General features: G+C 37.1%; 3 protein-coding genes across 3 annotated transcripts; 2 read left to right on the plus strand and 1 right to left on the minus strand.

Annotated features, from left to right (window-relative positions):
* LOC109720389 (zinc finger CCCH domain-containing protein 31-like) lies at window positions 1717-6711 on the plus strand. Its single transcript, XM_020247460.1, has 3 exons — window positions 1717-2008; window positions 2951-3002; window positions 5530-6711. The coding sequence occupies exons 1-3, from the start codon at window positions 1936-1938 to the stop codon at window positions 6317-6319; spliced, it is 915 nt and encodes a 304-aa protein (XP_020103049.1). The 5' UTR covers window positions 1717-1935; the 3' UTR covers window positions 6320-6711.
* On the minus strand, window positions 7657-8296 carry LOC109720390 (VQ motif-containing protein 17-like). The gene has a single exon (XM_020247461.1). The coding sequence runs from the start codon at window positions 8227-8229 to the stop codon at window positions 7780-7782; it is 450 nt and encodes a 149-aa protein (XP_020103050.1). The 5' UTR covers window positions 8230-8296; the 3' UTR covers window positions 7657-7779.
* LOC109720366 (expansin-A16-like) lies at window positions 12082-13705 on the plus strand. Its single transcript, XM_020247416.1, has 4 exons — window positions 12082-12096; window positions 12671-12806; window positions 12884-13220; window positions 13311-13705. Exons 1-4 carry the CDS (start codon window positions 12082-12084, stop codon window positions 13615-13617), a joined length of 795 nt encoding a protein of 264 aa, XP_020103005.1. The 3' UTR covers window positions 13618-13705.

Genomic DNA, 13978 nt, shown 5'->3' on the forward strand with positions numbered 1-13978 from the left:
TACGACATACCTAAGAAAAAGAAAAAAAAAAACATCCACAGAAGCAGAAGCAGAAGAAGCTGATTTAATCTTTCAATGTGTTTGATTTGAGCAAGATAACGGTATTTTGACTTTAAAATCTAAGTTAATTGTTTATTTTAAAAAATTTGTAGTCATGAGAATTACAAAAGAATAGTAATTAAATTTGGAAAGATAAATGATCGATTCAAATTTTAAAGTTAAGATGTTATTGATCGATTTAAATTAAATAAATTAAAAAATTTAATATTGAAATTAAAATTTTTAAAAATTAGATAAGTAATTTAAAATAGCCAATAAAATTTTGTCTTTTTTTTTTCCCCTGTATTATTCCTAAGAAAGACCTTTCTGGGCTGACTCAAGGCAATCATAACTTTTTGTTTTAACAAATGTTATTGAATATTACATGCAACATACCACCAGAAAAAAAAAAAGAAGAAAAAAAACACCCACACACACAGAAGCAGAAGAAGTTGTATATATATAGAGTTGAACTAGAATACTATCGATAGTAAATGAGTCGTTTTACTATTGATTTGTTTTCGATGATAGAGCTTCCAAATTGACGATCGGCTCCGTTAAATATGATCTAAACCATTTAAACTAGCTAGAAATCAAATTTCACGCAGTTTCAATATTGTTCTTTTATCCATCAAGTGAACAGAAAAATGAATGCCTGAAAATAAATATTCTTTAAAAAATAATGATAAGAGTCTTGTAATCAAGATCAAGAGTATAGATCTTGTTTTAAATAGTTTAAAGAATTTTCTAACAAAAATTCAATTGATTTGGATATCTTTACGCCGTTAAACGAGAAAACGCCTCTTATCGACCATTAAAATTACAAATTTTGAAACCCTTTGATCATTAGGCAAATGATGTCGAAAAGATTTAAAATTTGATTTCTAAACACTTCAAGTGGTATAGATCATGTTCAACGGAGCCGATTGTCAATTTGAAAGCTCTATCATCGAAAACAAATATGTAGTAAAACGACTCGTTTACTATCGATAGTATTCTAGCTCAATTCTATATATATATATAGAGAGAGAGAGAGGCTACTATGCTTCTGGAAGCATGAAGCTTTCTATGCTTCCAGATTGTTTTTGATGTTACGACTTTCGAATCGTCGATCGACTCCGTTAAACTAGATCTAGAGTATTTGAAGTACCTAGAAAATAAATTTTGCAATTTTTCGATATCATTTGCCTAGTGAATTAAAGGGCTCAAAATCAACAGCTGAAAATAAAAATCTTACAAAATGTGATAATATGACATTAAAATTTTAGATTAAAGATATTTATCTTATTTTATATAGTATAAAAAATTTTCTGTTAAAATTTTGCGTGATTAGGATATTTNATATATATATATATATATATATATATATATATATATATATATATATATATATAATTAGGCTGGAATACTTAATGATCCTTTTGCTATCAAGTTTTTAACCCTTGGATGAAAAATTGTAGGGTCAGGATGATATTAGTCGGTTAGAGTTGAGTGGTCCCCCTAGGGTTGAGTGGTTCCCACTGGATTATAGTATTTAATCCAATGTGGCGGACCGGGTGCACGCAATTGGACGTAATTTTTTTTGCCGCGCGGACTCCAGATCCCGAGCAACCCCACAATTAACTGGATTTAAATCCACTCCCTCACGTCCAGCCTATATATATTACTCGGGCCCGTACCTCCCCCATCCGCGTTCGAGGCTCTTCGGCTCCACCCTCAGGCTAAGCCTCCTCCCTTTCTCCACCGCACAAAACCTAACCCTAACCCTAACCCTAGCTCCAGGGTTTTGTGCCTTCTCCCGCCCCTATTAGGGTTTTGCCCCCGAATCTGTTTCCCATCCTTCTCCTCTCTTCTTCGGACAGAGGCTCCGCGATTCGGGGATCTCTAGTCTCCGCCATGGACGGGGGTCGCAAGAGGGGGAGGCCGGGGGCGGCGAACGGAGGGGGCGTCGGAGCGAAGCGCTCGAGAGGTGAGAAGAAGAAACCCTTAGGGCTTTCTAATTCTGTCTGTGTTTTTTTAGCTGTTAATTGTTTTGTATTCTTGGCGTTTTGACTTTTGAGTGATGGATCTGGATCGAGCTGGTATGTTTATTCGGGTAAGGTAGTGTTCTTGTTGTACAAATTGATGAGGATGTGGAGTTTCCTCTTCAATGAGCCTCCTTTTTTGCTTTTAATTGGGTTATAACGATTTTTTTCAGTTAATTTCTGGTTTAGAACTGTAGCAGCTTGTTTTCCTGTTAATTACTTTCTCATTTAACTTCATGCTGCTACCGTGTCTGTTATGTGTATAGTGAGCAAATGATCAAACTACTGGTGATTAAACCATTATTTATCCAGTTCCGTAGCTTCAATGAACGCCATTTTTCATGCTGGTTTTGACTTTTAATTGGAAAATTGCTGGAGATTCGAAGAGGACTCTAGTTTGATGGCACATCCGGAAATATCCAGCTAGAACAGACGTGAACTTAAATATATAGAAAAATGTTCTTTCGCAACTCTATTATTCAACGTCTGAAACGAATCGATGTGGTCATCTGACTTAACAATTTATTCACTTATATAATGAGTATAATTTTCTGTGGATTTGAGATTTAAGTTTACTGATGAATCGCCAATATATTCGCCTTAAAACTTTTAAAGTAAATTTTGAATTAGTAAACTCAGTGCTAGTTAGAACTGAGTACTTTGTGTCATTTCCATGAATACATTAATATAGTGAATTGTTATGAAATTTTACCTTAAAATTCTGATATGATGTGATTTAACTTAATAGGAAAGTGAGTCTAGGGACACTTTCCTCTTGAAAGTTCTCAACTTGTTACATATTTTATTAAATAGTTTTCATATACTATCTAAGATTAGCTTAATCAACAAATTGTGACTGAGAACGAATAATTAATTTCATGTAACAGAAATGGACTCTGGTCTAGGAAGCAAGTTGAAGCCTTGCACCAAGTTTTTCAGGTTCTAATCTTAACTCACCTAAAACTTACATCTTAACGGTAATTTCTATTTTTTCTGCAAATCTGCTTTTTAAGTGGTAAAGGCTTTATCTTCTAGAAGAATATATTTAATGCTAATGGGCTAATTCAACAGGTATAAAGATTGTGATACAGGTTCTTGTTAAATCATTTACCAGTGTTGAACAGAGAAATGTGGAACATACAATTGGCTTTATTATGAAATTCGCCAAGCTATAAGTTACGTCAGAGCAAACAATTGAAATTGATATGGAAGATGATGTCCGAGCCTACTGCTACGTTAATTCATATTATACCTAGTTGTTCAACAGTATTATCTGAGTAGCTTGCATGTCTTTATATAAATTATCAATCTTCTTTCTTTTGCTTTATTTACCGATATTTTTCCTGTATTTTACGCTTCTCTGAGTAAATATTGTAGTTTTCTTGGATGCCATTCCATGCTGATTAATTTCTTGCTTCTTTGGTGCATGAGCTTCTCCCCAGAATTTCATTTTTTTGGTTTACATATGTCAATTTGCGTGAGTAGTTTTAGCAATGGAATGCCTTTGTAGAGAATACGTTTCTTTTTGGTTTGCAGCTTTTGAGTTGCTTGTCAACTAGCGGTAGAATTATTCTTAGTTATGTTTTTTTTGTGCTGTGGTAATGCTAAGTCAAAATTTTAGCAGAAAATATATTTTAAGATTAAAGTTACAAGAACTAAGGAAACCACATCAGTCCAACTTGGGGCCGTGTCTTGTGTTGAGTGAGATATAGTTGCTTAACAGGCTTATTTTCATTTATTTATATTTGTTTACATATGTGGTAGTTTAGTACAGAAGTTGCAGTCGATACACAAGGGATCTATACAACTAGTTTTAACTTTGAACTCTTTTGCGCAATAGGTTCTTTGGGTGATTCAAGTGAGAGTTCAAATTTGTTGAGGCATTTTGTATGCAAACAATTTAGTTTGCCACTTGTAGATATCAGAGTTACAGGGATCAACTTCCTGAATTTCTCCAAAACAAAAACAATAATCAAGTGAAGTAAAATAGGTCTATATATCTCTGGTCATGTGGGAATGGCACCTCTGGTTGCGGGATCATCAATGGTTCGGGTTAGTACCTGGATATTATCACAAGACAGGTCAATCTGAACGAAACCATAATAATCACAAGATAGCTGTATGTGTAATAAGTATCCCATCAATGACTATACTGAGGACACTCGCTGCTCCGTCAATTTATAAACGTAGCTAGGCAGTCCATGGCAGTTTGACCCCTAGAATTTCTAGGTATCATGTATTTAACACAGGCAGCTACAATATTCAATTCATGATAGTCAAAATAAAGAGGAGATTGCGGTTTGTTGCTAGAATTTTCATAAGAAGATATATAATAGGGAGAAGATAAGTAAGAAATACAAAAGGAAACGAAACGAAGATAATTGTTTGAGGTTCGCGAGAGGATCTTTAGATTAGTCATCTGGAGAGTGGGTGGTTTGTGGTAACAATATGAATTTAATGAAGTCTTTTAGTTTGTTATCTTGCTACCTTTGGTTCTCCTTGAAACTTGTGTGCTGGTTTTGATACACATTTTTAGGTTGTTATCTAGATTACCTGTCGAGTACTCAGTATTGTAGATTGTTTTTATGAGCCTTTACTTGTCATAGGCTTTGGTAATATTTACTTCTAGAGTCATCAGCTATAGTACCCTTGACTGCTTCACTAAATTACTTGCAGTTGTCTGCATGCAGGTCTGATGCTTTATACAATTTTAATTATAATATTGAGTTTTGTCGAAAACAACTTTCATTTCCTCTCAAAGTAATGAGATATACTTGTTAGCCAAATTATATTTATTTTGAAGTTTTTTTTTTTTTTAAAAGCTGATTTCCATCAATTTATGAAATAAACTGGTAGAGTTTCCATTTGTTATACAAACAGATAATTATAATTGGGGGTGAGAATTTAGATCGCTCTAAAAGTAAAATGTTTTGATGGCTGATTGTTGGAGTTTCTTTGATGTCCTGCATTTTCTCTTTTTCTCCCACTAGAGCTGGTTTTGTGAGAAACTTTTTAAATGAGTCTAAGTACACTGTAGTGAAGAATTTTGCCTATAATTTGCCAGGAAAAGAGAATGGTCTACTAGTCTAAATTTATACCGTGTTAGAAATTTTCAAAGTGCTTGCGTGATGGTTGTATGTGTTATCATATAAGCTTCTTTTGGGGCTTTTGTCCTGTTGTGCATAACTGATATTTTTCTTTGTTATTCATGTGAAAAATTCCACGTACAAAATATAATACTTAACTACCTTTGTTACATCCAGCCTTAGTAGAATGCAGTTTTGTCTTCTCGAGTCGGTGGAGGGATACTGTACTTTCTGTGATTGGATAGACAAGGGACTAACAAATTCTTCTTATTATAGTCTTGTGCCTCTCCTTTTTCTATGCATCGACATATATTTGTTTGTCTATTATTATGTACCGGAAGACCTAAATTGGAATCCTTAATTTATTTTCTGTGGTGCAGCACTGCTGGTTGCCAATTTGGTGAGGGCTGCCATTTTCTGCATTACGTCCCCGGCGGATACCAGGCCGTGGCACAGATGACTAACCTGGGCAACCTAGCCCACGCTCCTCCGGCGCGAGCGCCAGTCGCCGCTCCCCCCGCCTCCAACAGCTCTTCCGCCCCGGCCGTCAAGACCCGCCTTTGCAACAAGTTCAACACTGCCGAGGGCTGCAAATTCGGGGACAAGTGCCACTTTGCCCATGGGGAAAGAGAGCTCGGCAAGCCCATCTCTCAAGATGGTGGCCCCACCATGGCGCCACCCCCCATTGCCGGAGGAAGGCCGGTTCCCGGCCGCTATGAGCCGCCAATGCCATTAGCCGGTTCAGGGGCTCCAGGCAGCTTTGGCGCGTCGGCCACTGCCAAGATCAGCGTCGATGCCTCCCTCGCCGGTGCCATTATTGGGAAGGGAGGGGTCAACACAAAGCAGATATGTCGCGTCACAGGAGCGAAATTAGCCATAAGAGATCACGAGTCCGATCCAAACCTGAGGAACATCGAGCTTGAGGGTACCTTCGATCAGATCAAGCACGCCAGCGCCATGGTGAGGGAGCTCATCGTCAGTGTAAGCGCGTCCACTCCGATGCCCACAAAGCCACTGGCGGCAGCAGCTGCTGCTGCAGGCGGTCATGGCGGGCCTGGTAACAACTACAAAACAAAGCTGTGCGAGAAATTTGCAAAGGGTACCTGCACATTCGGCGACCGGTGCCACTTTGCTCACGGGTCGGGCGAGCTGCGAAAAACTGCTGTTTGAGTTTTGCTACTTTTTGTGCCGCTGTCTCCGACGAGCTTCCCCGGTTCTCCATTTCCTTTCTCGTTGGATTTCAGCAGGGGCTTGATATTCACCCGGATTTTTAGTTACTGTATTTCTGATTTGCTAGGAATGATTCCAGGTTTTCCACCATTTGCGTTTTTTCTTCTTTCTGTAGCATCTTTGTGTTATCTCACGCTTTTGAAGCCAATATTCGTGGCCGTAGGATATTTTTCGCCGTGTATCGTTGTTATTTATTGCTAGCCTACTCACTGTTTCATATGGTCTTGTTGAACCTTTTGTATCTTTTCCGAGCTTTAAATCACCCGCATCTTGGGACAGCAAAATGTGCACTAAATGGTTGATTTAATGTGGCTTTTTCTGTATCTGTAGAAGAATCAGAATTTGTTGGCCCTGTTTTCCTTTTGCGCAATGTGCTGTGAGGAGAAAGCATTGTACTGTATCATTTTTTCTGAAACTGTAAGCCCAACTATATACTGTTGTTGTGTGTGTGCGCGCGTACCTGCGGCGCACTCGTGCGTAGTTATTACGACACGTTTTCTGTGTTGATTTTAAACAAATGTCTTCTGGAAGCGCAGTATCTTGCATTTTCCAACATCAAATCAGTTATCGGTTGTGTGAAGGAAAGAAAACTGCATCACATCTGAAACTATTTTTCAACCCTGCTGTCTCGGTCAGGGTTTCAGCCTCCAATCCTGTTAATGCCAAATCATGTAGGGAGAGAGTTAATGCGTAAGAAGTGATTACTGTAGATCATATTATTTGTTGCTTTGTGATCGGAAAACTTTTTTAAGTTGGACAAATGTAATCTATATAAGATTCTGGAATTCCAAAACAGAAGCGCCAACTTGTTGCTTTGATTTTGGTGCAAGGCGAGTTTGTTGAAAGATTTTTAATGCAATGTTTTCTCTGTAGTGCTATTCAGACAGCAATTCATCTTAGGTATATTATGTAGTGGCATTAGAAAGATTATGTGTCGCGCTATTTGGATCTCAATTTTTCTTATAAATTAAGAAGGAAAATAAGGAAAAAAAGAGAAAAGAAAAGAGAATGGGCAATAATTCACAATTTTATGCTGATGAATCCATATGCAGGAGCAACACATACGCCAATACCAATGGTGAGAACAAAGAGGAAAATATGTACACATGATTGCCTCACAAGCTAGTTACAAAGTATACAAGACAAAAAGAGAAACTTTAAGATTTTTTTTTAAAAAAAAAGCAGAAAAAGCTCAATCCAAAAGTGAAGAATCCATTCCAAATTATACAGAATTAATGAAACCAATCAATTAGCAATTAAGCCTTTCATGTATACATATCCACAACCCTAGGTATAACATGAATCACATGCAAGTGTAAAAAAGCCAAAAAATATACACAAACTATATATGACACATCCAAATTAATTAATTGGAACTGCATATATGCAACAACATTGGATCACACATCCACTCCAGAGGAACCCAAAGGGAGGAGCCAGGTGAACTCAGCAAGCCCTTGGAAGAATCCATGATCATGATCATCTTCCAATCCACTGAGATACCCCCCGCCCGACGGGCTCCCGTCCGGCCACGGCCGCCTCCCGTCCTCCTCCCTCGCCTCTCCCTTTATGTCTGCCTTCTCTCGACCATGCAGATTATTACGTTGTAATCCTGACATTTCTGTCGGTGAACGATTCACTGTCTTCTTTATTATTCTGCCACGGGTTTTCTTCCCTGGCTTTCCCGTGAGCTGCTGCACGAGCTCACGAAAGTTGTCGACGTCAGTTTTGATGATCTCCGGCGCAAAGATGTGGACTATTCGAATCTTGGGCTTCGGTTTCGATATCGTGTGCGAGTCTTTGCGCACCGAGAATGTCGTCAGAGGCCGGTCGTGGGCTCCTGAGCTCATGACGGTTTCCGCCGCCGACGCCCCGGCGCCCCCGGCCCCAGGTGTGCACTTTGGAAGGATAGATAGAGATAGAGATAGGGAACAATTAATTGATGCAGGAGGAAAGAATCATACATACATATATGAATGGATTAAAAATTGTTAAAATATTAATGTGGAAGTGGAGGGGAAATGGAAAGTGATAAGTAACCAAGAAAAAAAAAAATCATTGAAATATTGTTTGTTGACAATTAAGGTACAAATCAAATTTCATAGAGCTTTGAAGCCCAATAAGATACCTTGTGAGAAGAATATAAATTTCAGCAGTATATAGTTTTGCATATTTTGTGCAATTTTTAATAACTGTCTTTATTTTATTGTCAAATAAATTTGTTGATGTGTAAGTAATGTTATGCTTATAAATAAATTTTACGATACTTTAAAAACATTTTTTTTTTCTTTTTTTGGGCATATTAGTAAGTTAAATTTACTTCACAAAGATCTGACTTTGGAACATCCCTGTAAAGTACAAGCACATGTATCTCAATTGCATATATATATTTTTTATATATTTATTTAATATTGAGTCACAAACACAACGACAATAATAAAATAGAAGCTTAAGAAACCTTCTCATTATCTTCAAGAATAAGAAAGAGCTTGTCATTGGATAGATAAAGTCTCAACAGTTACAACCTAATTTTTTATCTCTCTCTCTCTCTTTCAATATATATATAGATATATATATATAGTTAGGCTGATATACTATCGGTAGCACGAAATCTCTATACTATCAAGTTATTTTCAATGATGCGGCTTTCAAATCGACGATCGGTTTCATTAAACTTAATTTACACTATTGAAAGTATTTGAAAACTAAATTTCATAATTTTTCAACATCATTAATTTCAGTTAGAAAGAGAGATTGCAGAATTACAATCTATAAGTTATTTTCAGCTTGGGTTCCTAAAACTATTAAATTATATAATATTATTTATATAATAGTTCAGCGCAAAAGCTCTTTTTTTACGGCCATTTTCTTTTTTTTGTCATACAATTTGAAACCATCACAATGGCAAGTTCTATTAATCAAATATATATATATATATATATATATAGAGAGAGAGAGAGAGAGAGAGCGCGCTAGGCTCTTATGCTTTCGAAAGTACGGCCATTTGATCTATGCTATTGGAACTATCTAGAAACCAAATTTTATAATTTTTTAACTTTGTTTGTCAAGTGAACGAGGAGCTTCAAACTGAACGGCCGAAAATAAAAATCTCATAAAAAACAGTGATAAAGGACTCAAATTTCAAATCGGTAGTATTGATCTTACTATTGATGTTAAGTAGAATTTTTTATTAAATTTTTATGTAATTTGGATACTTTTACACCGTTGAACTTAAAAACATGCCACATCGGCCGTTAAAATAGTTATTTTTGAGACCTTTTGATCGCTTGGTAAATGATGTCAAAAAATTATCAAATTTGGTTTCTAGATAGTTCCAATAGGAAAGATTATATTTAACGGAACCGATCGTCGAATCGGATGTCCTATCATCGAAAACAACTTACAAGCACGAAGGTCTCCGTACTTTTGAAAGTACACCAGACGTACTCTCTCTCTCTCTCTCTATATAGAATCCAGCTGCTATCCTTCTAGGAGGATAGAATCCAGCTGCTATCCTTTTAGGAGGATAGGGACCTTCGTCCTATCAAATCGTTTTTGATGATAGGGATTTCGAATCAATGATCGGAACCGTTGAAATTAATCTAGAGTATTTGAATTATCTAGGAACTAAATTTTATATATATATAAATTTATTTACATAATGATCAAAGAATTGCAAAATTGATAGTTTTTGACGGCCTATATGAGTCGTTTGCTTGTTTAATGGTGTAGCATAATCCAAATCGGTTGAATTTTTGATAGAAAATTCTTTATACTATTTAGATAATGTTTAATAACTCCGAACGTAAATTGAGAAAGTTTAACCTCTGTTTTCAAAAGGTCATTTGTTTTTGACCGTTCATTTTTCGATTTTTTGATGGACTTGATAATAATTTTTAAAAATTACAAAATTCTGTTTCTAAATATTTCTAATAGTGTAGATCAATTTCAACAGTGCCGAATATCAATTTGAAGTCTCAATCATTCAAAATGACTTGATAGGACAAAGCCTGCTATCCTCTCAAGAGGATAGTAGCCGGACTATATATATACACACACACACATTGAAACTTCATGTCCCAATAATTAAACTCACATTACAAGTCTTTGGTAAATTATGTTGGATCGTTGGCGCTAACCATTAATTCCAAAAGCTCGAGCTGTTAAAAATACGCAATATATTCACTTAAAGCGTACAGATACAGTGCCCACGGATCTCGATTGTAATTCGACCCAACCAGCCTCACATCATTTCGAACATGACTCGGTCCATCCAGCCTCACGTCATTTCGAACATGATTCGGCCCAATATGGTCTCCTGCCACAGGATAGGATGCTGGTCCATTTAAACCAACAAATTAGTGGAGTGTTATATGTATTACATAACCAAAACTTCAAAGCAGTTCTGATATAAAATGTAAAATATGAAATTCATAGTTGAGTTGGAGTGCTTTTAAAAGAACGGAAGCCTCCGTGTTTTTAAATTCTTTTCGACGATGAAACTTTCAAATCGATGACCGGTTTTCTTAAATTCGATCTACAATATTTAAAATATCTAGAGAATAAATTTTATGATTTTTCGATATCATTTACCTAGTGATCGAAATGGTTCAAAATCAACGATAGGAAATAAAAATTTTACAAAAAATGATGATAGTTTCTAAAATGTTAGATCAAATGTTTATATCTTGTTTTAGATAGGATAAAAAGTTTTTTAATCAAAACTTTAATCTATTTCGATATATTTATACTATTGAACTTACAAACAGCTCATATCAACCATTAAAATTGTTGATTTTGAACTCTCTCGATCATTAGATAAGTGATATCAAAAAATTGCAAATATTTTTTTTCTATATACTTTAAATATGGTTGGTCAAATCTAATGGAGTCAATTATTGATTCAAATGTTTCATCATTAAAAATAATTTAAAAGCATGGACTCGAGACTTCTAAATACAGTCCAGCTGAACTCATAAAGAAATATCTACTATAATATATTCTATGCATAGAGTAGAGGAGGAACAGGCATGTCATGACTTTGTTCTCCAATAGGCCTCTCTTTAATTTTTATGGGCCCTAAAAATTATGTAAAAAGGGTTGGAGACAAGCTCCTCAACTTTATCTTTTGGATCAACACTCTCATTATTATTATTTTTGTTTTCTGAGTTAATTTAGTTAGTTTGGTTGAAAATTTGTTAAATTTAATAGCTCTACAAGCTACTAGTGGGAATTGTTACAGCTTTATTTGATAAACTATGATCAAAGCAACAGGACTACTACAATTTGATGAAATATCAATAAATTTAACTAAAACTTTTAAATTTTAAATAATCAAAAGTGAAGTTGAAGGGACTTCTTTTCTTTTAAAAAAAATGTCCTATATACAGTTTAGGGGGTCTCTGTACATTTTTACCTACACAATTTAATGAGGGAGCAACACCCTAAAATCTGGCCCTAACTCCAGCAAAAGAGCTTCCTTTTAAGTTGGCCCATAACACTTGCTTTTCTCCTCATATTTTGGTATGAAGTTTATTCACAAAGTATTTTGGTGAAAGAAAAGTAGGAACATATTTAGCTAATATATTGTGTTTCTTATTAACTTAGTCCTCCTTTCCATGATTCTCATCATTGTTGAGATTTTTTTTAAAAAAATTTTTATACCACTTGGAGGAAAAAGAAGCATGAAATTAAGCAACACTATGAAGACCAAAGTGGTGAGTTGTGGGGTTAATTTATCTAAATCTTTCACTAAATCCCTGATGTTAAGGAACCAAAAGCCACCATTATGTACTCAACAATTGCTTAAACTATTCTTTTATTAAATCAATCTCATAATTGATAAGAGCTAGCTTAAAATCTTTCTTCGGTCCAGAGAGTTATGCGTTCAATTTCTCGCATCAATCATTTACTAAATTCTCGTCGTTTACATTTTTTCATTATCTTTTCTGTTAGTGCATATGATATGAAGGTTTACTTAATCTTCGGTGGGGGAGAGGAAGAGAAATTATTATTTCTGAGTTATTTGAGAGCAGTAATTTTCTCTCACATCTTTACACTGAAAATCTTGCAACCGAGACTCAAAACCCCAGCCCCTCCAACATGCTATAGATCACTACAACATCTAGGACTAAGAAACTACTATTCCACACCTTAATAAAGGAATCCCTGGAAAGTGTCCTCCTCTTCCCTCCAATTCCAAATTCAAATAGATGGGTTTTCTGATATTCCAGACAAGTCTATTCTTCTTGTGCTTGTGCTTGTGCTTCTGCTGCTGCTGGGAATTGGCAGACAGCCTCGACGGGGGCTGGAGNCTTGTGCTTGTGCTTCTGCTGCTGCTGCTGCTGGGAATTGGCAGACAGCCTCGACGAGGGCTGGAGAATAGCCACAGCAACCTGCGCCGAGTCACAAATCTCCGACACCAATGGTACTGATTCGATTCACCATTTCTCTCCACATTTTGATGATGGACTGTACATTGACTTTCAATTTCTAAATGTGGAGGGGGTGCTTCTGCTTGCGGATACGGAGAGCTGGACGCACCCGGCAGACTGTACGGCAGGGAAACAGCAGGGCTGAGCACCGCGTTGTTCGGGAGGGGGAGCGCCTGCGGCGGCTGCTTTGAGGTGAGATGTGTTGATCGCCGCATCCCCTACCGGTGCCTGCAGGGGAGCCCCTCCGTCGCCGTCACCGCGGTGGACTACTGCGCCCCCAACTACGGCCGCCCTTACGACGACGGCGGATGGTGCAACTTCCCAAGAGAGCACTTTGACCTGTCACAAGCTGCTTTCCTGCGAATTGCTAGCAGAAAAGCTGATTTCATACATGTCCATTACAGGAGGTATCTCTCTCTATAACACTCAAAATAAGTTGTAAAACAGATTCCAAGAACTAATCCGAAGGGTGGGTTACTGCTGTGTTCTTGATGCAGGGTGATCTGCGAAAGAGAGGGCGGGATCAGATTCACCATAGCAGGGAGCTCCTACTTCCACCAAGTTCTCATCACAAACACGGGCTCCGACGGGTTTGTCACGGCTGTCAAGGTGAAAGGGTCGAGAACAGGCTGGATTCCCATGGCCAGAAACTGGGGCCAGAACTGGCAGTGCGATACCGACCTCCGAGGCCAGCCGCTGTCTTTTGAAGTAACCGACAGCGAGGGCAGAACTCTCACATCCTACAACGTCGCCCCGTCCGACTGGCGGTACGGACAGACATTCGAAGGAAAACAGTTCGACTAAAACATTAACACATCAACATGGACGGACACACCTGCAATGAATATCAGTTCTAATCGAAGAAAAAGGAGAATCCGGTGATCGAATTTGCCACACGACATGTGCAATGCAAAAGAGTGTTGTAGACTGTTTTGGTACAATATATGTCTGTATTTAAAGTGAATTGACCACAGCACAAATTCTATCATAGCACTGCAACTGTTACATTCAGCAACACCAGAAAATAACCATATATTTCCCTCCTACTAGTCTCCTGAATAGGCATTATTAGCTTAGAACCTGTACTGAGAATATTATGCTTTGAAGAATCCCACAATCACCAAGCGAATGCCCTTATTTACCCAGAGGTCATGCAGAGTGAACA

The sequence above is a fragment of the Ananas comosus genome, linkage group 14 (assembly GCF_001540865.1).
Source record: "Ananas comosus cultivar F153 linkage group 14, ASM154086v1, whole genome shotgun sequence".
In the NCBI taxonomy this organism is placed as follows: Eukaryota; Viridiplantae; Streptophyta; class Magnoliopsida; order Poales; family Bromeliaceae; genus Ananas; species Ananas comosus.

What these genes read in the sequence shown, in the direction of transcription:
- LOC109720389 (XM_020247460.1), top strand. Translation starts at nt 1,936, where the DNA reads ATGGACGGGGGTCGCAAGAGGGGGAGGCCGGGGGCGGCGAACGGAGGG. An exon ending in CGGAGCGAAGCGCTCGAGAG is followed by an intron (nt 2,009 to 2,950) that starts GTGAGAAGAAGA and finishes TTCATGTAACAG; the next exon opens with AAATGGACTCTGGTCTAGGA. An exon ending in CCTTGCACCAAGTTTTTCAG is followed by an intron (nt 3,003 to 5,529) that starts GTTCTAATCTTA and finishes TCTGTGGTGCAG; the next exon opens with CACTGCTGGTTGCCAATTTG.
- LOC109720390 (XM_020247461.1), bottom strand. Translation starts at nt 8,229, where the DNA reads ATGAGCTCAGGAGCCCACGACCGGCCTCTGACGACATTCTCGGTGCGC.